This window comes from Oreochromis aureus, linkage group 9, assembly GCF_013358895.1.
Source record: "Oreochromis aureus strain Israel breed Guangdong linkage group 9, ZZ_aureus, whole genome shotgun sequence".
Lineage (NCBI taxonomy): Eukaryota > Metazoa > Chordata > Actinopteri > Cichliformes > Cichlidae > Oreochromis > Oreochromis aureus.
The window spans coordinates 9417605-9443462 of NC_052950.1; the positions used below are offsets into that span (position 1 = coordinate 9417605).

The window sequence follows — 25858 nt, forward strand, 5'->3', positions numbered from 1 at the left end:
CATTTTCTAATATTTTATTTTATCCAGTTGTTTGAACTGACAGGACTCACTGCCTTCTTGGAGCTGTAGCTTGCTCATGTTTTTGTGTTTTTTTGTCTTGTAGCTTGTAAATTATTCTTTTTAAATTGATACTTTTTTGTGTTTGTCAGGTTTCCTCTTTTATTATTTTCAAATTGTTTAAAAATGTGTCAGTGTCCAATTACAGTTAACTGTATGAATATAATAATGTACGTCTACCTGAGAGTTTTTGGTTGAGTGCAGAATATGTACATGCATGCCTTTTCTAATCTGCTGAATACTTTCATTACAATATTTACCATAGAGGAGAGGTGAAATGTGTGCCCCTAATCCTCCATATTTAACCTCAAATTTGAGACTTTTTGTTATGTGGATTAGTTTTTCATATCTCAAAGGGAAGCAGGTCAGCACAGAATGTCTGCTCAAACATATTTATATCCAACTAACATGTGTAATACAAGTATGCATTCACATATTCACACACAGAAATACAGAAGATATTTGCAGCAGAAACTACAGATGCACTTCTGAAAGAGTGCGTGCGTGACAGCTAATTTAATGTTTAAAAAAAAAAATTAAAGCAAACAGAAAACATTTAAAGCTGACCTCATGAGGGGCCTACAGAGTCTCTTTTTGATGCCTACCTCAGGGGTCTAAAGGTATTTTGTAAGTGTCCATAATCCTCCATATTTAACCTTAAATTTGAGACTTTTTGTTATGTGGATTTATTGTTTTATTTCCAAAAGGGAAGCAGGTCAGCACAGAATGTCTGCTCAAACATATTTATATCCAACTAACATGTGTAATACAAGTATGTATTCACATATTCACAAACTATGAAAATGTCAACAGTGATTCCTGTGTTCAACCCAAATAAAACTTCCTCCATCACAGGTCCTCGGCTTTACTGAGGTTGAAAAACCAAAGCTGGCAGAAGAGAAACCGACACAAACACAGTCAGAAACGTCATCGTTAATAGTTTTCAGAAATTCTTTTTACCAGATAAAATCAAGGACTTGCTAAGCCAGGATGCAGTGGATAGCCTGACGAAGCTGGTTGTCGTGAATGCCATTTACTTCAAGGGCAGCTGGAACACGCAGTTTAAGGAGGAGATGACTGCTGATGCGCAGTTTTGACTGAACAAGGTAACAATGCAGAAAGGCAGCATAGGATGGTGCAGTTATACTTTGTAAATGGACTGATTCTTATATAGCGCTTTTCTACTCTCCCGGAGTACTCAGTGCTCTATACAACATGGCTCATTCACCCATTCACTTCTAAACGCAAGTGCAAACTAATCTACATTCACACTCCAATGAATAGGGCAATTTGGGGTTAGTATCTTGCCCAAGATACTTGGGGATACTTGGGGACTCTTGCTGACTGGGGAAGCCAAGGATCGAACCACCAACCTTCCGATCAGTAGCTAATCTGCTTTACCACCAGAGCCACAGCCACCCCTGTTGATCTGTAATACTACAAACAAGTTGTGGATTTTGCTGAATGAGAACATAAAGCCTGGAGCTCTGAGGGGATAATATCGTGCTTTTAGGACGATCCCTTTCCAACTTTATGCAGTTATGCAAGGCTATGAATCTGGGTTCTATCCTTTAACTTAAGGGGTGTCAGCATTTCTTTCGAGGTAGAAAAACAGATACTGCTGAAAATGCACTTCTTTTCATATATTATGTTATCTCAGAGATTAAATGTGTTGTTAAAACTCTTTACACTTGCAGAAAGGTCAGTCTTACTGGCCCACTTAATACTAAAGTGGGCTGTATGTGGCCCATGATGTAAAAGAGGTTTGATGTCACTACTCTACATATATATTAAGTTTATGAGCTGAGAAAACGACACCACCTGGAGGAGTCAAGCACAATGTCTATTATGTCTGTTAAAAACGCCCATCAGCACAAGTTCTCTCAACAGTTGTGGTTAATACTGTACCACACACATAAAACACACATAATGTCATAGTTTGAAACATTTTATTTGACTGCAAAGACAACATAGTCAATTGGTTAAAAACAGAAGTTGCATAAACCGTTTATTATTCATGTAATATCCGATAAATTCTCAAATAAATCTAAAACAACAGCACATCACAAACTTGGCTAACAAGAACAAATTGTGTTGTGACGTGTGCTCTACATCCAAATCCACTCAATGGCTGGAATAAAACCATGACACAGAAATTTTTGAGATAATTTGGAGAGAAGGACTAAACACAAAAAAACATTTCTCTTGTCTCCTCTTGTTTTCAGAACGACACTAAGCCGGTGAAGATGATGCACCAGAAAAGTAAATTTCCTTTTGCGACCATTCCTGAGGCCAACTGCAAGGTAACATCCATCACTTTCAGCTTATTACAGGATTTCACCAGCATGATCCAAAAGACCTAAACTTTTATGACTGTTTTTCTTTTACAAATATCAGCCTATATTTCTAGATTAGGAAGTCACATCATCTTTGATGGAGTAATAAATAAAAACACAATGTTTCTGGACAGAGTCTAGAGATGCCCTATAAAGGAAATGACCTCAGCATGCTCATATTCCTGCCTAATGACATAGAAGATGATACCACAGGCTTGGAAAAGGTAAGATGCACTTACCAGCGCTATGAGCACTATACAAATACAGGCCATTTACCATTTACCAGTACTTTAAGGAAATGGCCAATTTCAATCATACAAGCCAGTGACAATGTATCCGCACAGCTGGAGAAGGAGCTGACCTATCAGAATTTTGCGGACTGGACTCGCCCAGACATGATGAGCCCCAACGAGGTTGATGTCAAGCTCCCTCGATTCAAGATGGAGGGAGAAGTATGACTTGGAGAAAATCCTGACCAATGGAGTCAATTCACACATTAATAAGGTCACTCGGTCTGCATATTTTCAATTGCGCAACATTAATCGTCTCCGTCCTTTTCTCACCCCACATGCCACTGCCATTCTTGTCCACAGCCTTGTTACTTCCCGGATTGATTATTGTAATTCACTTCTTTTTGGTCTTACTCAAAATCCATCCATAAGCTTCAACGCATCCAGAATTCTGCTGCCCGTATCATCACCAGGACCCCTTCTGTCCATCACATCACTCCTGTTCTGCAGCAGCTTCATTGGCTCCCGGTCAAGTATCGTATCAATTTCAAAATACTCTTGTACGCATTTAAAGCTATTCATCATCTCTCTCCTCCATATCTCTCTGATCTGGTTAACACCACCGCCCCATCTCGTTGTCTCAGATCTTCTTCTTCCCTTTCACTCTCCGTCCCCTCCCCCCGTCTTGTCACCATGGGGAGCAGGACTTTCAGCTGCTCTGCTCCACGACTCTGGAATTCCCTACCTCCTGATTTAAGAAATATCTCTTCCTTCTCTCTCTTTAACTCCCAACTCAAAACCCACTTGTTCAAAATAGCTTATCCCACATAACTTCTCCACTTTGCTATTTTAAATTTGTTTATGTTTTATGATTGTGTAAACTCTTTGCTTTTATGTTGCTTTTTACTCTACTGTGTACAGCGACCTTGAGTGTTTTGAAAGGCGCTTTCAAATAAAATGTATTATTATTATTATTATTATTATTATTATTATTATTATCATTAAGTGGAAAAGAAGCGAATCTCAGTTTCTCTAAGTCCAGGTGGGAAGGCTCGCCATCTATTTCACCGGAGGAATCCACCTCAGGAACAATTCAGCATACAAAAAAAACCCCTGACCTGTCAACAGACTGGGCCAGAAGAGCAATTCAAATTCAGACAGCCTGCCCAACCAATCGAAATGCACAGGTCCCAGTACGCTTTGGCCAATGGGAAAGCAGCCTGCCGCTGTATGTCCCACCCACCTGCTCTGTTTTCACTGCTACGTGTGTGTAGTCGCGTGCTGGCAGGAGAAAAAGAGAGCTGCGCTGCAAAACTTTGGCCGTTTATCAATGCCCAAGTACGCGAGTACGTACTCGCGTTCTCGGCTTGATGCGTACTTCGCATTGGAACAGTACTTGGTCTCCGACTGATGACGTATCACGAGTACACGAGACCACAAGTACGCACAAGTATGCATATTGATAAACGCCCATAGATCCCTGAGAAACTGAAATTTTGAGCTGGAAAAAGTATTAGATATAAGTTGCTACCAACTGTGCTGCACATAAGTTCACTGGTTATCAGCTGCCTTTCATGTTAAAAGTAGCCAGAGTGAGTAAACAGGCGAATGCTGCAGTTTTCTGGCGACTTTAGAAAGTACCTCGTGGAGCTAAACTGTTAGCCTTCATTAGCTCTAGTTGTTATCAACTGCCTGAAAGTTCATCTCAATCTGCTCCCAGAAGTAAGGTAACACTTGAAGCGCAACTTATGTTTATTTTTCTTCACGTCGTATTACTGTCATTAAAGAAAAAAACCATACCCTGTTACGTTATTTAGAGCCCTGCATGTTCCGACCGAGAGACACCATACCATTGTCTTCGGCCGTGATGCACTGACATCGGTGAGCACATATTGGATGCCTCAGTTTAAGTCTGTTTTGCACTTTATTGTTCAGTAACTGAATTTATCTGAATTGTTTGATTAATAATTGTTGCATATGCAATACCTTTACTTAGTTTGGTTATAAGTTGTAATGTTTTCATATTCTATTTGAAGAATACAGACTGTACAATCAGAACTGCTCCCAACAATCATAGATGTTTACATCTGCGCTGTAACTGCAATAAGTTAATCAACCGATTAGCACTACAACCTGGTTTGCCTCTTATCTGTAGTTATTTATATTTAATTTAATAACTGTACAGTACTCTGTTTATAGTAACCATTGTCCTTAATGTAAATATGTAAGAAAAATTGTGTATGTTTCTGTTCTGTGTCCTGTGTACTGTTTGTTTGTATATGTGTCTTTCTGGCTGCTGTTACAACCAAATTTCCCCTTGTGGGACAATTAAAGGATTATTCTATTCTATTCTATTCTATTCTATTCTATTCTAAGAAGTGTTTTGCAATGTACAAATAAGAATATTGACAATATATTGCAGTAATGCATAGTTTGTGTAAGAGAGATGTTTTATTTTTGCAAATTTGAGTATTTTAATTGTAAATTGATGTCGAATATGATGTCAACAAAATTCTAAGTTGAGAATTATAGCTAGAACAGCATAATTAATATTTGAATTGCTCTTCTGACCCTGTCTGTTGACAGGTCAGGTTTTTTTGTATGCTGAATTGTTCCTGAGGTGGATTCCTCCGGTGAAATAGATGGCGAGCCTTCCCACCTGGACTTAGAGAGACTGAGATTCGCTTCTTTTCCACTAGATGATCTGCTGTACCTTGCGGTGTGGTAGGACTGTATCACTGACACTTTCACACACAGCTGGTTATACATGAGACCACTGACTGACATTCTCTCACCCCTATTTTCTTTCACACCCTGGGAATTTTTGGGACTATACCCCTTGGACATTTTTTATTTGGGACTTTGTTCTACACAACAGCTTATTATTCATTCTCCACATGTGAAAAGTGTGAGATTTTCATTTGAATGTACATTGGAGTTGTGTAATCTGTTTCTATAAAAGTTAAGGAGTCAGGTTACTAGGGTGCACCCAGCATTGAAACCCGAGCATTGAAACCCAACATTGAAAACCAAAAGTAACACTTGGCCAAGTCATTGTTTTAGTGGTTTATGTGTTTTACTTTTCTTTCATTTTTGTAAGTTTCCTTTATACCATTGTAAAGTGTCTTTAACCTGTGCTTGTCAAACTTATGGTTTATTTCAATAAAGTCGTCTGGTTCTTTTGAGGTACATTCTTGTCTCTGTGTCTCATTTAAACACATCCCTGTGCTCCTATAGTCGAACCTATTGGCCCATTGATATATTCTTTTCAACAATTCCCCTTACTGTGTTACATTATTAAAACAAAAGTGCCTTGCTGTTTATTATTTCAGTGTCCCACAGTAGCACATTTCCTGCTAGGAAAACGTCAGAAGTCACATCATTTCTGTAAATTGGAAAGTAACTGTAATATATCAAGTCACCTCTGTCTCTTGTTACCAGGACTTTTTAAAATGAATGGTTTTCAGACATCTGCACAAATACAAATGGTACAACATGGAAAGTGGCACTACACAAGAGTTTAGGTTTGAGCTCAATGTGCGATGATCCTTTCAGCCATGACATTTCTGACATGGGAAACCAGGGAATTTGATTAGAAAATGGTAAAGGATTTCCTTTTCAGTCAGAAACTGGATTTGTGTAACATAGTGGTGAAAAAACCCTAAAGAAACCAGCATATGATCAGTCACTATATTGCATTTAATACAAACATCCTTCGTGTATCTTTTGAATACAGAACAGATCATTTCTGATATCTATGAGTAAACCCAATGAGCACGTGTCCCAAAAGGCCCCACAGTGTTTTTATTTGGCTTTTCCCTGACAGTTAGTGGACACTGACAGATGTGTGCTGAATATGAAAGGAAACAAAAGAACTAAAAAGGTTTGCAGTGTTAAAAACATAAACTACATGAAGGTTATTTCATCCTGCTGTAACTTATGACAGAAGCATCTTTTTTATTTTTATTTTTTATTTATTTACACAAAGAGATGTTGAAATAACAGGAGTAACAGTTTAATTCAGTTGGAATCAGCCCAATAGTCTATAGTGAAATCATATTTTTCATAAGTTCGCAAAAGATGGGGGTGTTGACTGCAATTCAGTGAATGCAACAGGGAGGACGCCAATCTGGATGGAGGGGAATCAGCAGGACAGATGAGATTTCGTTTAGGAGTCGAGTAGTTGTGTGAATCAGGAGAGGAGAGCACATTAGCCTGCTGAGAGACGGGAGGTAGTCAAGCACTGACCACATGTCTTCTTGAATTTCAGCAAAACAGATGGGCTCATCTCTGTCTTGAAATAAATCAACTTGGGGTCGAACTGATGCAGTTTGAGAGGCATCTACAGGAGAAGCAGGCGTGGGTGAGGGCTGTTGAGACTGTGCAGTGATGGGGAGGGGGTCAAGCGCTTCCAGCATTGACAGCAGTTCTTCCTCTCTGTCTGTGACAAAGGCCTCCTCTGTCTGGAACTGAAGGGGTGCAACAGGGGAGTCCAATGAGGTGTCCTCAGGGAAATTCATGTGAGAGGCAGGGGAGACCTGATTTTCTTGACAGAGAGGTGTATAGGGTGATGCCTGTGTGTTTGGCAGTTGCACACACACTGGCTGCTGGCGAGGCAGGCTGCTATCATCTGGCTTTGTCTGTGGCAGCTCATGTGGCTCTGTCAGAAATGAATGAGAAGAAGAAGATGGCTGTGACTCAGTTGGCCTCATACACAAGTGGTTGGCTTGTTGAGCTTCTTCTTCTTCTTCATGTACACATGCAGATTCTGCAACACAAACAAAAATACATTAAGTCTTCTTTTTTTTCAACACATTTTTGTCTTGTTTTCATTACATTTCTTATGTAAAATGCTGTGATACCAAGAAATCTTCTTTCACCGTTTCTAAGTCGGATTCTCTTCCTCTTTTTGCCCTGAAAACAAACACAGTAGAATTTTCATTAGCTGATACAAACTCTGTGCATGACTGTTTCATCATTCAGTGCAGTGATGCACACATGTATGAACTGCATGTTGGCACTTTGGACATACATAGTTTTCTTTGGTCGACCAGGCTGGATGCTCTTTGGCATGATTCCGTCTTTCTGTTTCAGCCTGGTCGAAATATCTGGCTTTCTGGTCGTTTGAAAGCGACTTCCACTGTGGACAGAAGACCATAAGAACACACTGTGAGCACTGCTACTACACATAACTACAGGACAGCTGGGACACATGCAAAAACATGAGCAGACAACATTAACAGATGCATAAATGTATGCAGAGTTACACACTTACCCTCTGTCCCACCACTGCATTTACGGCTGCACTTCCAGGGATATTGAGTTCAGCAGTGACCTTTGGCCTCTGCTCTTTGAGATAGAGCATGAAGGCATTTGGCGGCTTCTTGACGTATGGCCGATCTTCATCCTGCTGGGCTCGGCACTTTCTTTTTACAGGAATAAAACACAGAGTAAGAGCACATGTTACCACTGTGTACAACTGTGAGGAAAGCAGTTCAAAAACATGAGACAAGCTGTAAAACCGAATGAAATCAGGCACCATTAATGGATAATTACAATAATTCCTGCAGACATCTGCAAAGAAATGACAGAAACTTGTAGATCAGTGAACAAAAGCAGCAGAGCAAACTTACTTTGGAGCGGAGGTGTTAGGTGGAGGAGCAGGAGTGGCATAATCATACATCGGTACACCGTTCCTACACAAATGAAGGGAGACAGATATGAGATAACAGAAAGAAGTTATGAATATAGAGATGTTCAGCAGCTGTGTTCACTCGAGTGTTTGTGTGTTTTACGTACAGTACTCCAACAGGACGCAGGTTCTGGAGCACGTTATCGGGAATTGTGAGCACATTAGTCTTGAAACACACAAAACACACAACAGGTGATGAGACAAGCTGCAACACTATCATCTATCCACTAGGTGGAAGAATTGATCAGTAGAAAGAGGAGATGTGCTTAAAACCACATTCATACATAGATTGACTGAGTTACTCTTAAATTATGATTCACTAACAGTGAAGAAGTTTACTGGTCAGCAAAGTTATATGAGGGTAAAATACAAGAAAGGTGACAGCAGACTGATTTTACATTCAAACAAAACAGTTTTTCCTTCATTTGGCCTGAAGCATGCAAAAGTTTTAAGCACTTTTATCAATGAGACTCTAATGACACCTGCCACTACCTCTGGTTGTCTCAGCTGTCCCTGGTTATCTGTCCCTGGCTCTCTGTACATGTAAGCTGGCCTCATAATGGTGGGAGCAACTGTGAGTGGACCTTGCTGCTGAGATGCAGGAAGACAAGATCCCGGAAGGTGTTGTTAACAAACCACCCAGTCTCTGCTGCTGGCCAAGGCAGGACAGGTGTTCCAGTGGGCAAAAGAGGAGGAGGTGGAGGTTGGGTGTTTGCCCAAACATTACATTGTCAAAAGTGCAAGGCACGTTATGTTCCAGATCTTCCCTGTTGTCCATTTTCGTGCTGTTTGGGTCTGAACTCATCCAGAAGAATGTCGAACCGATTCTGTCTGGGCTCCTGTGGCACAAAAGGAGGGTTTGATCCTCTTAGACTGGGACTGACATCTTATATAATACAGAACTAAACAAAGGACAAGTACTATGAGGGAACAAGGTGTAACTTATCAGTGAAAAAACTGGTACGTCACACTTGAAAATATGATATTTATTTTACAAAGAAGTTAAAAAAAAACATTTAAAGTGCTGCATTTGCAAACTAATTGAAACCAAACTCAAAACTATGAAAAATCAAAAGTAATTAATACCCCAAACTATGAATTCTGTTAGCTCAAGACTTTACTGCATTTATATTGTAATTGTTCAAATGTGACACAATCAGAGTTTAAAACATAATGCACTGTTACACATGCCGTTACCCACTTCTACATAATATAGTGAACGTATTTCAGTTGTTCTTTACTTTTAGTTCAGCTTCAGCTCAGCCAGTTACAGCATTAAAGTACTGACGTCTGAACTGTGGTGCAGTGGGAAATACTGTAGATTCAATACTTGCAGATTCAAGTTTTACAGAAATTCCTGTGATAAACTAGTACAATATGATGAATTGTTAGAGATTAAAGCATCCCAAAATTTGATTAATCTGTACCAACAGTGTGTTGTGTGAAGGAAGTTACAGCTTAAAGATTTATTCAAATATTTCAGATATATTTGAAAGTACATTTTGCCACTGCAATTTTTCTTTCTTGTTTCTTGATTCTTGTGCTTTTACATGATGTGAATTTCCTGGTTCACTACTCCATCACACAACATTGAAGGACAAATTGTGGGGTTGAAAGAGTTAAGTGTATTATTTAGATGTTCCATGAAATCAACCAAAATGACCTTTAAATATCTCTGTAAGTACTCACCAATGATATTCAGTGATGGTTCAGTTCTATGTTATAAAATCCAGCTTAAAAGTGAAGTTTCAAGATTTTCTTCCGCTGCTCTGAAGAGTATGTGTTCACTCAGTGACGTTTAAAGGTGAAGAAAATGTTGCCTAAAGACTGTTGTTATGTGTCAGGTTCTATAAGAATGTTACCATTGAACTCCATTGTGTTGCCAGGTAACATAAACATTCCACTGCACTCCTGTTTGTTTCCAGCATCTCTTCATCAACAGTCATCATCATGGCTGGATCAACCACCTCAGGGAGCCCGGGGCAGAACTTTTTTCTTGGGCCCCCACTGAGCCCACAGTGCAGGTCAGGGTCCCTATTCCCTTAGTAACTAAATCATAAGTACAGACACAAAACAATCCACAGAAAGGTTCATGTTTGTCTCTGTTTTGAGCTTGTGGGTTGAATGTATTTAATATTTCTGATACAATTTGCAATAAAATCCTTCAGTTATTGAAGAAAACAACTGTCAGTTGTTGCTTTACTGTTCTTTATAAAGTCCTACAGTTGCTATACACATCAAACACATAATGATACTTAATTAATCAAACCTTACAAGAAATAACATCTAAAGAAAAAGTAGTTAAATTGGATTATGACTCAAATTATGGAGCGCATAAAGTCGCAGCTATTTTACACATACAGCCTGCTACAGCTTTCAATAAAAAGAGTAAACATGCTTGTTTAGAAGTGTTTCAGAAGAGCCCTACAGTACCCTATGAACATTTTCTAATATTTTATTTTATCCAGTTGTTTGAACTGACAGGACTCACTGCCTTCTTGGAGCTGTAGCTTGCTCATGTTTTTGTGTTTTTACGTCTTGTAGCTTGTAAATTATTCTTTTTTAAATTGATACTTTTTGTGTTTGTCAGGTTTCCTTTTTATTATTTTCAAATTGTTTAAAAATGTGTCAGTGTCCAATTACAGTTAACTGTATGAATATAATAATGTACGTCTACCTGAGAGTTTTTGGTTGAGTGCAGAATATGTACATGCATGCCTTTTCTAATCTGCTGAATACTTTCATTACAATATTTACCATAGAGGAGAGGTGAAATGTGTGCCCCTAATCCTCCATATTTAACCTCAAATTTGAGACTTTTGTTATGTGGATTAGTTTTTCATATCTCAAAGGGAAGCAGGTCAGCACAGAATGTCTGCTCAAACATATTTATATCCAACTAACATGTGTAATACAAGTATGCATTCACATATTCACACACAGAAATACAGAAGATATTTGCAGCAGAAACTACAGATGCACTTCTGAAAGAGTGCGTGCACGTGACAGCTAATTTAATGTTTAAAAAAAAAATTAAAGCAAACAGAAAACATTTAAAGCTGACCTCATGAGGGGCCTACAGAGTCTCTTTTGATGCCTACCTCGGGGTCTAAAGGTATTTTGTAAGTGTCCATAATCCTCCATATTTAACCTTAAATTTGAGACTTTTTGTTATGTGGATTTATTGTTTTATTTCCAAAAGGGAAGCAGGTCAGCACAGAATGTCTGCTCAAACATATTTATATCCAACTAACATGTGTAATACAAGTATGTATTCACATATTCACAAACTATGAAAATGTCAACAGTGATTCCTGTGTTCAACCCAAATAAAACTTCCTCCGTCACAGGTCCTCGGCTTTACTGAGGTTGAAAAACCAAAAGCTGGCAGAAGAGAAACCGACACAAACACAGTCAGAAACGTCATCGTTAATAGTTTTCAGAAATTCTTTTTACCAGATAAAATCAAGGACTTGCTAAGCCAGGATGCAGTGGATAGCCTGACGAAGCTGGTTGTCGTGAATGCCATTTACTTCAAGGGCAGCTGGAACACGCAGTTTAAGGAGGAGATGACAGCTGATGCGCAGTTTTGACTGAACAAGGTAACAATGCAGAAAGGCAGCATAGGATGGTGCAGTTATACTTTGTAAATGGACTGATTCTTATATAGCGCTTTTCTACTCTCCCGGAGTACTCAGTGCTCTATACAACATGGCTCATTCACCCATTCACACAAGCACTTCTAAACACAAGTGCAAACTAATCTACATTCACACTCCAATGAATAGGGCAATTTGGGGTTAGTATCTTGCCCAAGATACTTGGGGATACTTGGGGACTCTTGCTGACTGGGGAAGCCAAGGATCGAACCACCAACCTTCCGATCAGTAGCTAATCTGCTTTACCACCAGAGGAACAGCCACCCCTGTTGATCTGTAATACTACAAACAAGTTGTGGATTTTGCTGAATGAGAACATAAAGTCTGGAGCTCTGAGGGGATAACATCGTGCTTTTAGGACGATCCCTTTCCAACTTTATGCAGTTATGCAAGGCTATGAATCTGGGTTCTATCCTTTAACTTAAGGGGTGTCAGCATTTCTTTCGAGGTAGAAAAACTGAGAGATACTGCTGAAAATGCACTTCTTTTTCATATATTATGTTATCTCAGAGATTAAATGTGTTGTTAAAACTCTTTACACTTGCAGAAAGGTCAGTCTTACTGGCCCACTTAATACTAAAGTGGGCTGTATGTGGCCCATGATGTAAAAGAGGTTTGATGTCGCTACTCTACATATATATTAAGTTTATGAGCTGAGAAAATGACACCACCTGGAGGAGTCAAGCACAATGTCTATTATGTCTGTTAAAAAAAACCCATCAGCACAAGTTCTCTCAACAGTTGTGGTTAATACTGTACCACACACATAAAACACACATAATGTCATAGTTTGAAACATTTTATTTGACTGCAAAGACAACATAGTCAATTGGTTAAAAACAGAAGTTGCATAAACCGTTTATTATTCATGTAATATCCGATAAATTCTCAAATAAATCTAAAACAACAGCACATCACAAACTTCGGCTAACAAGAACAAATTGTGTTGTGACGTGTGCTCTACATCCAAATCCACTCAATGGCTGGAATAAAACCATGACACAGAAATTTTTGAGATAATTTGGAGAGAAGGACTAAACACAAAAAACATTTCTCTTGTCTCCTCTTGTTTTCAGAACGACACTAAGCCGGTGAAGATGATGCACCAGAAAAGTAAATTTCCTTTGCGACCATTCCTGAGGCCAACTGCAAGGTAACATCCACCACTTTCAGCTTATTACAGGATTTCACCAGCATGATCCAAAAGACCTAAACTTTTATGACTGTTTTTCTTTTACAAATATCAGCCTATATTTCTAGATTAGGAAGTCACATCATCTTTGATGGAGTAATAAATAAAAACACAATGTTTCTGGACAGAGTCTAGAGATGCCCTATAAAGGAAATGACCTCAGCATGCTCATATTCCTGCCTAATGACATAGAAGATGATACCACAGGCTTGGAAAAGGTAAGATGCACTTACCAGCGCTATGAGCACTATACAAATACAGGCCATTTACCATTTACCAGTACTTTAAGGAAATGGCCAATTTCAATCATACAAGCCAGTGACAATGTATCCGCACAGCTGGAGAAGGAGCTGACCTATCAGAACTTTGTGGACTGGACTCGCCCAGACATGATGAGCCCCAACGAGGTTGATGTCAAGCTCCCTCGATTCAAGATGGAGGAGAAGTATGACTTGGAGAAAATCCTGACCAAAATGGGAATGGAGGACGCTTTTGATATCTACAAGAGTGACTTCTCTGGTGAGAAATATTGCACCAATGAGACATACTGAATCAATTATACAGTTATATTGAGAGCACAAAAACTGCAAAACATAATCCGTGAAAGAAAAAAAACATAACTGATTTCTGGGCTCTTCATCTACTAGGAATGTCTCCAGCAAATAACCTGATAGTGTCCAAAGTTGTCCACAAGGCTTTCGTGGATGTAAATGAAGAAGGAACTGAGGCTGCTGCTGCCACTGGGGTTGCCATGGAAGTCCGCTCTATAACGATTCCCGTTGAGTTTGTTGCCGACCATCCCTTCATCTTCTTCATCCGACATAAACCCACCAAGAGCATTCTCTTTGTGGGCCGGTACTGCTCACCCGAGTAAACACTAGCTGACATTGACATGAATTAAACATAACACATTATATACAGTATAAGATTTTGTAAGTGTAACACAGTAAGGGGAATTGTTGAAAGGAATATATCAATGGGCCAATATTTTCGACTTTAGGAGAACAGGAGTGTGTTTAAATGAGACACAGAGATAAGAATGTACCTCAAAAGAACCAGCCGACTTTAGTGCAATAAAGCATAAGGTTGACAAGCACAGGTTAAAGACACTTTACAATTGTAGAAAGGAAACTTACAAAAAATGAAAGAAAAGTAAAACACATAAACTACCAAGACAATGACTTGGCCAAGTGTTAACTTCTGGTTTTCAATGTTGGGTTTCAATACTGGGCTTCAATGCTGGGTGCACCCTAGTAACCTGACTCCTTAACTTTTATAGAAACAGATTACACAAATCCAATGTACATTCAAATGTAAATCTCACACTCTTTTCACATGTGGAGAATGTTCTACACAACAGCTTATTGCTCAAAGTCCCAAATAAAAAATGTCCAAGGGGTATAGTCCCAAAAATTCCCAGGGTGTGAAAGAAAATAGGGATGAGAGAATGTCAGTCAGTGGTCTTATGTACAGGGAGTGCAGAATTATTAGGCAAATGAGTATTTTGTCCACATCATCCTCTTCATGCATGTTGTCTTACTCCAAGCTGTATAGGCTCAAAAGCCTACTACCAATTAAGCATATTAGGTGATGTGCATCTCTGTAATGAGAAGGGGTGTGGTCTAATGACATCAACACCCTATATCAGGTGTGCATAATTATTAGGCAACTTCCTTTCCTTTGGCAAAATGGGTCAAAAGAAGGACTTGACAGGCTCAGAAAAGTCAAAAATAGTGAGATATCTTGCAGAGGGATGCAGCAGTCTTAAAATTGCAAAGCTTCTGAAGCGTGATCATCGAACAATCAAGCGTTTCATTCAAAATAGTCAACAGGGTCGCAAGAAGCGTGTGGAAAAACCAAGGCGCAAAATAACTGTCCATGAACTGAGAAAAGTCAAGCGTGCAGCTGCCAAGATGCCACTTGCCACCAGTTTGGCCATATTTCAGAGCTGCAACATCACTGGAGTGCCCAAAAGCACAAGGTGTGCAATACTCAGAGACATGGCCAAGGTAAGAAAGGCTGAAAGACGACCACCACTGAACAAGACACACAAGCTGCAACGTCAAGACTGGGCCAAGAAATATCTCAAGACTGATTTTTCTAAGGTTTTATGGACTGATGAAATGAGAGTGAGTCTTGATGGGCCAGATGGATGGGCCCGTGGCTGGATTGGTAAGGGCAGAGAGCTCCAGTCCGACTCAGACGCCAGCAAGGTGGAGGTGGAGTACTGGTTTGGGCTGGTATCATCAAAGATGAGCTTGTGGGGCCTTTTTGGGTTGAGGATGGAGTCAAGCTCAACTCCCAGTCCTACTGCCAGTTTCTGGAAGACACCTTCTTCAAGCAGTGGTACAGGAAGAAGTCTGCATCCTTCAAGAAAAACATGATTTTCATGCAGGACAATGCTCCATCACACGCGTCCAAGTACTCCACAGCGTGGCTGGCAAGAAAGGGTATAAAAGAAGAAAAACTAATGACATGGCCTCCTTGTTCACCTGATCTGAACCCCATTGAGAACCTGTGGTCCATCATCAAATGTGAGATTTACAAGGAGGAAAACAGTACACCTCTCTGAACAGTGTCTGGGAGGCTGTGGTTGCTGCTGCACGCAGTGTTGATGGTGAACAGATCAAAACACTGACAGAATCCATGGATGGCAGGCTTTTGAGTGTCCTTGCAAAGAAAGGTGGCTATATTGGTCGCTGATTTGTTTTTGTTTTGTTTTTGAATGTCAGAAATGTATATTTGTGAATGTGGAGATGTTATATTGGTTTCACTGGTAAAATAAATAATTGAAATGGGTATACATTTGTTTTTGTTAAGTTGCCTAATAATTCTGCACAGTAATAGTCACCTGCACACACAGATATCCCCTAAAATAGCTAAAACTAAAACAAACTAAAACTGCTTCCAAAAACATTCAGCTTTGATATTAATGAGTTTTTTGGGTTCATTGAGAACATGGTTGTTGTTCAATAATAAAATTATTCCTCAAAAATACAACTTGCCTAATAATTCTGCACTCCCTGTATAACTAGCTGTGTGTGAAAGCGTGAGTGATATAATCCTACCACACCGCAAGGTGCAGCAGATCATCAAGTGGAAAAGAAGCGAATCTCAGTTTCTCTAAGTCCAGGTGGGAAGGCTCGCCATCTATTTCACCGGAGTGAAGTACTTCAAACACCACATGCACATGCAATGTTATCTGTGTGTCTAACGATCTATAAGTGAGCAAAGACAGTGTTATAAATATTTTGAGTCATTTCTATCCCTTGAAAGTACTTACTCAGTACTTACTCAGCGCACACACAGATATTATATTCAAAATCATAACGGTCACGCCTTCGATTTCTTACCGCTACTTTTCGTACAGCATCCAGGAAATGACGTAGACTGTTTCTACTGCTTCTTTTGCATTTTACATTCACTCTGTGGGCACATCTCCGCTAAAATCTCATATAAACCATTTCTACATCCACCAAACACAACGAAAACAAGCCATGATTAAAAGAGCAGTTACGTAAATGCACACAAGTCCACTAAACAAACAAAACTGAACCACAAATTCATCAGACCTCATGTAACCGGATAAAGAAAGGCTGGTTATCTTCCAGAGCTATCACCGATTCCAAACACCAAGCTTCACCACGCTCTGACTAAAATTCACTGAAAGAGCTGCAAAAGAAGACCACAAAAACCACCACAGTTATCTAGAGAATCTAAAGAACAGCACAAATTCCAAAGCATGTAAAACACAGGAGCTGTGTCAAATGTTTCACTTGATTTATACGTTATTTATACCTCGAGCACCCTTTTTTCTTTCTTAATCATTTTTTTTGTTTTTTTTTCTCCTAATGTATTCCTTTTTTGTTTACCGACTTGTATTTGTATACATGAGTTGTAAAAGATACTGCAAGCTGTGACATTTTTCCTGCCCTTTCTATAACCGCATTATTATGTATATTTGTTGTTTAGTTGTTCAACTTAAAAAAGTAAAAAAAGAAAAAAATATTGGCTCAAAAAGTATTTTTAGGCCTGTTAATAAAATTAAATAATTTCTGCTGTTTAATACCTAAAAAATTCAACTGACATGGTGTTCAATGTGTGCAAAATTGGGCCTTTTTGTTCAACGTCTGGATATTTATGTGTTGGCAGTGCTGTAATTTTTCACGGTTTCACTTTAGAAACATAAAACTTTGCACAGATGATGTTTATACTGAATTTCGGGAATTAAAGGTCTGCAGCTCAGACACAAGCATTTCACTACATGTTGTACCCTGTATGATTGTGTATGTGACAAATAAAGGTTGTTTGTTTCTTTGTTTGTTGTGAAATGTGAACTGAAGCATGCTTTTAAAAGGGTTATATGTTAAAAAATAAATAAAAAAAATTAGGCGGAATAAAATCTACTCACTTTTTCTGTGTTCCAGTCTCAGTAACTTTGACACAGTAATATCTGCTGCAATATTTACACCTCTGATGACATTTCACAAGTGTTAGCTTTCTTTTGATACCACGATTGTATACACAGAGTTTGTGATTGCACTCAATTAATTTTGGGCATTTCATTTTCGAGCAGGAAGCTCAGAAAACCCTTTGGGGCTCAGGTTAAAGAACTGGACCACTACAGGTTTTAGAAAACCCATCCAGAATAATTTTGTCCATCTGGGCCCATATAGGGACATCAAAGGTCAAAACTTCTGTTGCCCTGTGGAGGTTAAGCGTGGGTTTGCCCTGCTCACACACTCCCGCCCACAACTACCCACTGTGAGCCCGTGCAAGTAATAACGTTTTGGCACATTACTTATGATAAGAACCCACCATGAGGGGAAATACAGTTGTGGAGAAGATGAAACCAAAGCACCTGTTTGATTACACTGTCAGAAATATGAGGCTGGGAGGAGGCGACTGATGCAAAGCCCCAGGGAAAAGGAAAGTTAACGATTTTTTCATTCCAAAAAATCATTTATACAGTTCAGTGGTCTACAGACAGACTGAAGAGAGAAACAAAGCTAGTATCGATCTGATACCAATACCAGTGCTGGTTTGTCAATATTATAAATATTTGGATCAAGCCGCCCACCTACAGACTCATCGACAATAGATTTGTTTGCCTTGAAATGGAACCTTTAATCTCCATATTTTGACTTTTTCACAAAGTATCGAGTTTAATGTTGAAATAGAATAGACCTTTTTATCCCACAAATGAGAAATGTGGGTGTTACACAGCAAGAGGAATATAAAATATAGAAGGAAGACGCAGAGTGGTTCTATATACATACAGACAGATATACAGATAAAAGTGTACAGAGATATTTACACAAGGGGTGAATGATCCTGGTGAAATATACAGTGTAGAAACAAGCTGTAAAGTGAGCAGCAGCAATTAAAAACATTTGATATGTCAATTAAACAGGTGATGAGTGAGATAACCATGTTAAACTGGATTATAGAGTCTGACAGCTGCTGGTAAGAATGACCTGCGGTCGCGCTCCTTCCTACACTGTGGGTGTAAAAGTCCACTGCTGAAGGAGCTGCTCAATGCTCGTACAGTCTCATGCAGGGGGTGGGAGGGGACAGGTCATTATGAGGTCAAGCTCTCCTATGTCCAGTGGAATATCTGCAGCTGAGCAGTGGGTTTCGGGCAGAACATCTCCAGATGGATCGTGGATAAGGCCAGGGCCATAGGCACCGTTCATGCAATCCATGTAGAACTGCAAGGGACTTCCTGTTGACAGACAGAAAAAGAGCGGTTAGTGACTTCCTTCCAAACTATTTTCTCCATGCACTTCATTCCCACGCATTTCTCCTGACCATATGCAGATACCTGGGATGTGGGTGCCATCGTATTTGATATCCATCTCATGCAGACCGGCCTCTGTGGGAGTGTACTTGTCAGCAACTGTGCCATCGTTGTTGTCTGTGATGTCAAGCTTAGCAACTTTGCCTGATGCCATTCGGACCTCACCTAAAGCAGAGGACAAAAACAATGACACACACACATCATTATGATCAAACTATCTGTTTATTAAGTAGACTTGTTACCTGTGACCTCTCCTTTCTGGATGGTGAATGGAATCACCAGGTCAAATGGTCTCAGACTTGCCACATCCAGCCAGATCATTCCCATTGGTCGGTCTGTTGCCTGAGAGACACGCAAGTGCACACGTCAGATCACAGGTTGTTAAGAGATTGTGGCAACAGTTCTGGTTACAGCGACAACATGTCACAGACTAAATGAACACAGGAAATTAATACAGGACCTGTAACATCAGAAGGCTGTGGCTTCTTAACATTATGCAGCTCTGCTGAACTGTCCATGTGTTTCAGGCATCCCGTTTTTGACATGGAGAGAGAGAAATGAGAGAACGCACCCTCTCAGTGATGAAACACCTGCAATGAGAGACAGCAGACAATGATGCAGTCTGATGAAAGGAGACCATGTGTGCTATAGATGACAAAGGGACAACAGGGAGAAGCTGAACAAAAACTGAAGCTGAGAAGGCCGAGAGACCGGAGGCTGAGGTTTTAGATACCCAGGGCTGTTGGGGCATTTGGCTCTGTTGCATGAGCTGGTCTGACGGAGCTCCTTCCAGTACTTGGAGGGTGTAGGCAGGGATGATGGAGGAATTGAGAGAGGGAAAAAGATAAGGCATTGGAGCGGATTAAAACGGCGTCAAAGTGATATAGCGAAACGGCTGCAGCCATCAGGACCAATCACAAAGCCTCTGTAGGGGAATGGATCTGTGCTCCAGGGCACTCGTAAATCCTGTAACCTCAGCAGTTACTGTACTGAGGAGCAACATAAACACTCTTCATTATCAAGTTCGACTTGTAATGCGCGCCATTTCTACATCAACTGCCTATTCATCTGAAAATGTGTTCTTATACAGACCCCACTCCTTTATACCGTCTTACTGACACTCCACTGAGAAATGAGAACTTTCCTTAAATGCACTTTAAAAGTACTTCATCAGTACTAAATGGCTGAAAAATAAAAACAATTAAAAATGAAGCCAGTACAGCTGTGACAAACAATGTGATTCCTCCAAGAGTCATTCTCATATAAGCTCCCATGTCCACCTTTACAGCAGGAAAAAAAAGCTGTTTTTGGACAGCATGGGCAGTTTCCTGCTTTCACAGCAACACAACATATGTGACTTTATTGGCTTTAACAAAGATATTCAATCAGGGCTTTGGCATCTGGGACTGCTTATGCATTTACTTCAGTCGGTGGCATCTGTCACTCTTATTAGCACTCACTTAAATTGCTTATGTAGAATTTGAGAAAAGCTTATCTTGGGTCTTGCCCACGTCCTATCTACTCGAGTTATCTCGCCCATAGGTGCTTCATGTCGTTGACTTGACGCAGCTTAAGACTCATCATAAGACACTACTGCTTCTCTAACTCGAGGGTCATTCTTGACAACTGTACTCTGCCTGTTTGCGATTGTTTTGACTGAGACTGAAAACTCAGTTTTATTCATGAAAGTTGCCAAAACAGCATCTAGGCACGTAGGATTAAATGCAGCTCACTCACTGCGACTTGGAATGGACTACTAGGGATGTGCTCCCCTCCAAAGCGACATGAGATCACATACTCACTAGGCTGTGGCGCTTGAGAAGTGGATGTAGCTGTGGGTAATGAGAAAAGATGAAAAGAACAATTGATAACTTTTTCGTTACGTCTGATCTGTGTGAAGTTCATAGCCAGTGCTCTGACACAGAGCCATCAACCTCTGAACGCTTAAAAAGCACCAGTGTATCCAGAAAACACATTACATGTCGTGATAAATGCCCTGCCCAAGTGCCCCCTCTCCCCACTGCCTTTCAGCGGCAGGCAGCAGCAAACAGATTGTCAGAGGAGGCCCAGATGATGATCAAGTTTAACATTGTCTACAATATTGCCAAAAAGAGTGCCAAAGCACTTTAAGCACAAGCACTATTTCAGTAACTTATCTTTCCTGTAGAACTGTGCTCCAAATAAAGAACTTTGTGTCGACAAGCTTGTTAGTTAATCATTTACAAATCAATATTGTCTGTATGACAGCAATTAAAATAAAGTGAAACATGTAAAACAGTGGGGTTAAGCGATGCGATGAAAAATTTGGGTGCACCTAACTTTTGTGCTGGTGCACCTAAGAAAAAAAGTTAATCCATACAATCTTAGTAATATCTATCACTAGTTTTCAATGTTAAAATTCAAATATTCAAGCAAGTCAATATTCAAGAAAATGCACGTAAAATAAATTAATATTAGTTGTAGTTGGCTTTAAACTTTGGGGTACCGCCTCTCTACTCATTGGCTCCTTTGCCTCCAACAGCACGGTATCCACCAGATTTGGTTCATACCTGAGATATTACAGATTATAAAGTCACATCTACCTTTTTATGCAATTCCCTTCTCACATATACATTGAAACAGAGAAGGTAGGACTGACTAACAACCACAAGAGCTTTCTGAGACTGATTATATACTGATTTTGAGTATAAACACTAGCAAAATGCAAGTTTTGCTGCAGCAGATGTCATTGACTGCTTCAGGGCTTGCTCCCAGCAGCTGGACGGTGTCCTGGAGTAAAGAACTACATATCTAGCTGTTGTGACCGTATCTCCAGTGACAGGTCAGTTCATGTCTACATACTCACTGGCTAAGTTATGGTAGTGAAGGCTCACTGACTCTGTCTTCCACTACTCTCAGACACTGTGTCATATTTTCAGAGGAGCCCAACAAACCACAGATCACTGAGCTGTCCTAACAAATCTCCAGCAATGATGCGACACGTAGGAAGACTGAGTTATAAAGACATGGCAATATTTCAACAAGGTCTTGAATTATGAGGCCCCGTCATATCTTAAACACATTAAGGTACCACATCACCCCGGTACAGCTCTTCACTCTCAGACTAGCTCTTTCTAAAAGTAGAATGGGAGGCAGAGCCTTCAGCTTTCAGGGCTCTGCTCTGAACCAGCTCCCAGTCTGGATTCAGGAGACAGACACCCTCTGTACATTACACATTACACACAACTTTCCTATTTGATAAAGCATATAGTCAGCCTTGGATCAGGTGACCCTGAACCCTCCCTTAGTTACACTGCAGTAAACCTCTTGTGTGGTTACTTATAGTTACCATTTATGTCTTTATAGTGAGGGTTAATAGTTACTTCCCAACCATTTATTCGTCTTCTATCACTTATTCATCTTCGAGAATGGAGATGTGCATGGCCCGGGAGTCCCTCTGCAAATCTCAACTCTTTGTTACAAACAGTTTTATAAAAGCAATCCCCCATTGTAAACCCCATATGGTGTGTCATTAACCTAAGACGTACTGGTCCTGCTACAAGTGGAAGGAAACCACCTCGCTAAAGGAAAAACAAGACAACAATATGAGCATAGGTTTGGTTACAATAAAATAAGTCAGCTAATCAAAATCAGTGTGACACAGACGCTGATGTTTTTGAAAAGAGCCCATCAGTAACATTTAATTCATACATTTTTACTGTGCGGGCTTGTAAAACTTCTGTATGAATATTATTATGAATATTAATTCTACAACAGAAAACCACTCAGCAATTAAACCATCACGATGTATTAAATGTTTCCAAAGATACTGATAATTTGATAACGAGCAAATTATACATCCTGAAGTGTACTCCTTGATAGAAACTTTGAAAGGCACTGCAGAAAACATAAAGTTAAGCAACATAAAAAATGTGGCAGAGCATGCAATGAGTCACATTTTCTTCCTTGTCCTCTTTGACTCCCAGTATACGTGAGACTCAAGCTGACATCACTGTTGAAATCTTACCCAGTGCCTTCATGAGCGCGTGCAGCGCGGAGCAGAAAAGAGCAGCTGTGCGCTCGTAGCTGAGATCCAGATCCTGAACCATGTCCCCGACCAGCAGGCTGCAGTCAGAGTGAGTCAACAGAACTGTCAACACCCGTGGAGCCTGGCCAACAAGACAGGATTATAATGAAATACAGTACAAGCTCAGGGCAGCACAGGCTTAAGTAGATCAAGGAGGAAATCGGGTAAACCCTCCAGCAGTTATTTCTGTGTCCATTTTGGGTTAAAAACAAAAACACCTCATAACTACCTGTGGATGCTGGCTGAGCCTCTGAAGGTTGAGTGATATGTCATTAAGCAGGTAGTCAGAGTTCTCATTGATCAGTTCCTTGAGGGAAGCGTATCCACAGACCTTATTGATGTTCCATATGGAGCTCAGCGCCGCCTGGCTGACCAGCAGCGTCTCCTCACCAGCTTTCTCCAGCACGGGATACAGCCAGGTCGTCAACAAGGGACGGAAATCGCGGCCCAGCGCCTGAGCACAGCAGGCGAAGGCCTCCAGTTGGATGCACAGCTGACAGATGTTGCTGTTGAGCTGGTGGATCGTGGATGCAGATCATTTTAGATGTTTCAGTAGCAGCCTGATGAAATTAGCTGTGTCGTTAACCCACTTCAGCCATCCAAACAGATGACCATCTAAGGTGAATTATGCAGATCACCAGCACAGTACACAGATTACCACTTCTGATTCCAGCCAGACTTGTTGTTACTTCATTCTAATCATGCAGGAACAACAAAGATTTATTCCTACTGGCTTTTTAAAATGTGCTTCTTCTATTCTAGAAAAAGAAAAACATGTTATCACAGGGTTTGGTTTTTTTCAATGACATTTGCGTTGGCTGTGTCAGTTGCAGGCAAACATTTATCATAATGGTTAGATATTAGGAAATAGCTTAAAATTAGTGCATATTTAACTTGTTACACTGCCTTAATGTTGCCTGCATGGGATCTCCTCATCAGCATATGACTGTACCCTGGATGATGATATGTGAGGAGCTTGAACTTGATTCGCTAACAGAAACTAATTTAGCTAGCTTAGCACACATGTCTTGTGGCAAGATATATGCACCTAAATGCTTTAAGTCATTGGCTGTTCTGCCAAATTCCCACCAACCTGCAACTTTGTGAGCTGACTGTTTCGCGACAACAAAAAGAAAAGAAAAAGATCTACAGATTCAGGCTTTTCCTTACCTGTGGTAGTGGCGTAGAATGACGTCACTGACATTGGTTTAATATGAAAACAAACTTTCTCAAACAAAAAAAAAACAAAAAAAAGAAGAAGTGAGTCGGCGTGTCATCTTTACCGAGCACCATACATGTTTTGCACAAAAAAAAACAAGTATTGCCGAACAAAAGATAAATGTCCTTTTTTTTCAAATTTTCTGCGGCTGGTCGTTTGGCGTAAGACGTAAGTAGTGGCGCTTTGCATCTGAGCGCCCGAGTTCGAACCATTCACGGACTCGCTGCCACGACCCTTGCTTGGGGGGCGGGGAGAAGCCAAGTCGCTTCTCCTTTTTCCTGCTCTTGCCAACTCCTCCGCCTGCTCTCTTATTACCTTTTATTACCGGAAAATACCCATGCTTGTCAGCTCTTCATTCCTCAACTATTTGCTGCTTATTACTCCACCTTCCACAACTTGCACTTTCTCTCTTCAGGCTACCAACTCTGCCTTCATTTTTTCACACTGTCTCTGACACTTTTACATCAAATTATTAGCACCTAATAAGCACAGTGACAGAGGGACCCGAGGCTTTTTTTCAGTAAGTTACATGTGTTTGTGTCCGTAACTACCGTCCTTAGCTAGGTCCTGAAATCTAGGCAGCTAAGATGACAACTGGGCTCTTCGGGGAAACTTGTTTTGTAAAGTTGGTTTAGCTAATCCGTAGAGGCCAATGAATTGACCGTGACTAAAGAAATGATGAGAAAAGCACTGGGTTGCTGTTGTTGCTCTCCGGTCACTGATGCTAGCTAAGAGGATGTAATAAAGGCAAGGTAGCAGAGATGAAAAAGGAGTGGTTGTTGATAAATAAGTGGAGAAAAAGGTGGGCAGGGAAAAAAAGCAGGTGTGAGTGTGTGAAATGTGGTGAGTATTTGAGTGTAAAAATGTGTGGTCTCCTGCGAAAGGCTGGGTGCCCGATGTGCACCTTGCGCTCTTTAAATAGAAGGATATTCCAGTTTTGCTCGCCCGTCATGTGGCGACATGTGGTGGGCTAGCAGGTTCATAACATAGAGGCTCAGGTTCGAGCCCTCGGCTCACCTGCCTCTCTATGTTCATCTGCTAGGGGGAGGTCCAGGCAGGGGATCTTGGAGTGAAAATTCCAAGGGATGAACCTTGTTCAGCCTGGACTTCCCCTGATTTTGATTTTTCTCTGTTTTTTCTTTTACCTGCCAGCAACAAACAGCCCAGCCTGATTTATGGGACCTCCTTCTTGTCATGGCTACCAAGGACCACTCTTCTTCTGCCAACAAGTCATTGCCTGACAAATAATTATTTCCTGTTTCCCTAGGGGCTTTTTTTAATCTCCAATATCTTTACATATCTTGCTAGATAGACTTCCCTCAACAGGGTTTACAAACGCCTTATCCTCTTTGTCCACTTCAAATAACTTTAAACAACTATTCTTAGATTTCTTGCAACATCTGCTGTCCTCTTGCACAGATTACGCTTTTTAAAAAACTAACAAACACTTTTTTTTAACGTCAACCCATTTTTGGAACTAGATAAATAAAGCATATATAAAAGTCACTACCAAAAACTCATTGCAGCTTCTACCTTGTTATAGGAATGTTGTTTGTGGCTCAAGATGACTTGATTTCATCCATGAAGGATACATTTGATATATGTTT

The 25858-nt window shown here is 40.2% G+C and overlaps 2 protein-coding genes and 3 long non-coding RNA genes across 6 annotated transcripts; 2 read left to right on the top strand and 3 right to left on the bottom strand.

Moving 5' to 3' along the window:
- The first annotated feature begins 816 nt into the window (after positions 1–816).
- LOC120442057 (leukocyte elastase inhibitor-like) lies at positions 817–14103 on the top strand. Its single transcript, XM_039617802.1, has 6 exons — positions 817–829; positions 946–1142; positions 2256–2360; positions 2528–2617; positions 13505–13685; positions 13814–14103. Exons 1-6 carry the CDS (start codon positions 817–819, stop codon positions 14038–14040), a joined length of 813 nt encoding a protein of 270 aa, XP_039473736.1. The 3' UTR covers positions 14041–14103.
- Positions 4135–5754, top strand: LOC120441761. Its single transcript, XR_005614256.1, has 3 exons — positions 4135–4350; positions 4441–4504; positions 5210–5754. It is a non-coding gene; the product is annotated as an uncharacterized LOC120441761 (long non-coding RNA).
- On the bottom strand, positions 8257–8925 carry LOC120441760. Its single transcript, XR_005614255.1, has 3 exons — positions 8808–8925; positions 8423–8481; positions 8257–8319 (listed from the first exon to the last, which is right to left on the bottom strand). It is a non-coding gene; the product is annotated as an uncharacterized LOC120441760 (long non-coding RNA).
- A 4259-nt stretch (positions 14104–18362) lies between the features above and the next one.
- On the bottom strand, positions 18363–19791 carry LOC120441736 (filamin-A-like). Of its 2 annotated transcripts, none has more exons than XM_039617106.1 (5): positions 19700–19791; positions 19427–19556; positions 19209–19301; positions 18991–19131; positions 18363–18891 (listed from the first exon to the last, which is right to left on the bottom strand). In XM_039617106.1, exons 2-5 carry the CDS (start codon positions 19509–19511, stop codon positions 18719–18721), a joined length of 492 nt encoding a protein of 163 aa, XP_039473040.1. In that variant the 5' UTR covers positions 19512–19556; positions 19700–19791; the 3' UTR covers positions 18363–18718. The 2 variants fall into 2 exon arrangements, with proteins under 2 accessions (XP_039473040.1, XP_039473041.1); XM_039617107.1 differs by having other exon boundaries at positions 18364–18891; positions 19209–19308.
- A 2700-nt stretch (positions 19792–22491) lies between these two features.
- On the bottom strand, positions 22492–23279 carry LOC120441971. Its single transcript, XR_005614426.1, has 3 exons — positions 23262–23279; positions 22973–23070; positions 22492–22526 (listed from the first exon to the last, which is right to left on the bottom strand). It is a non-coding gene; the product is annotated as an uncharacterized LOC120441971 (long non-coding RNA).
- Between the last annotated feature and the right edge of the window lie 2579 nt (positions 23280–25858).

What these genes read in the sequence shown, in the direction of transcription:
- LOC120441736 (XM_039617106.1), bottom strand. Translation starts at nt 19,511, where the DNA reads ATGTCAAAAACGGGATGCCTGAAACACATGGACAGTTCAGCAGAGCTG. An exon ending in ACAGCCTTCTGATGTTACAG is followed by an intron (nt 19,302 to 19,426) that starts GTCCTGTATTAA and finishes CTCAGGCAACAG; the next exon opens with ACCGACCAATGGGAATGATC. An exon ending in CCAGAAAGGAGAGGTCACAG is followed by an intron (nt 19,132 to 19,208) that starts GTAACAAGTCTA and finishes CCTCTGCTTTAG; the next exon opens with GTGAGGTCCGAATGGCATCA.
- LOC120442057 (XM_039617802.1), top strand. An exon ending in TTCCTGAGGCCAACTGCAAG is followed by an intron (nt 2,361 to 2,527) that starts GTAACATCCATC and finishes GTTTCTGGACAG; the next exon opens with AGTCTAGAGATGCCCTATAA. An exon ending in ATACCACAGGCTTGGAAAAG is followed by an intron (nt 2,618 to 13,504) that starts GTAAGATGCACT and finishes GTATCCGCACAG; the next exon opens with CTGGAGAAGGAGCTGACCTA.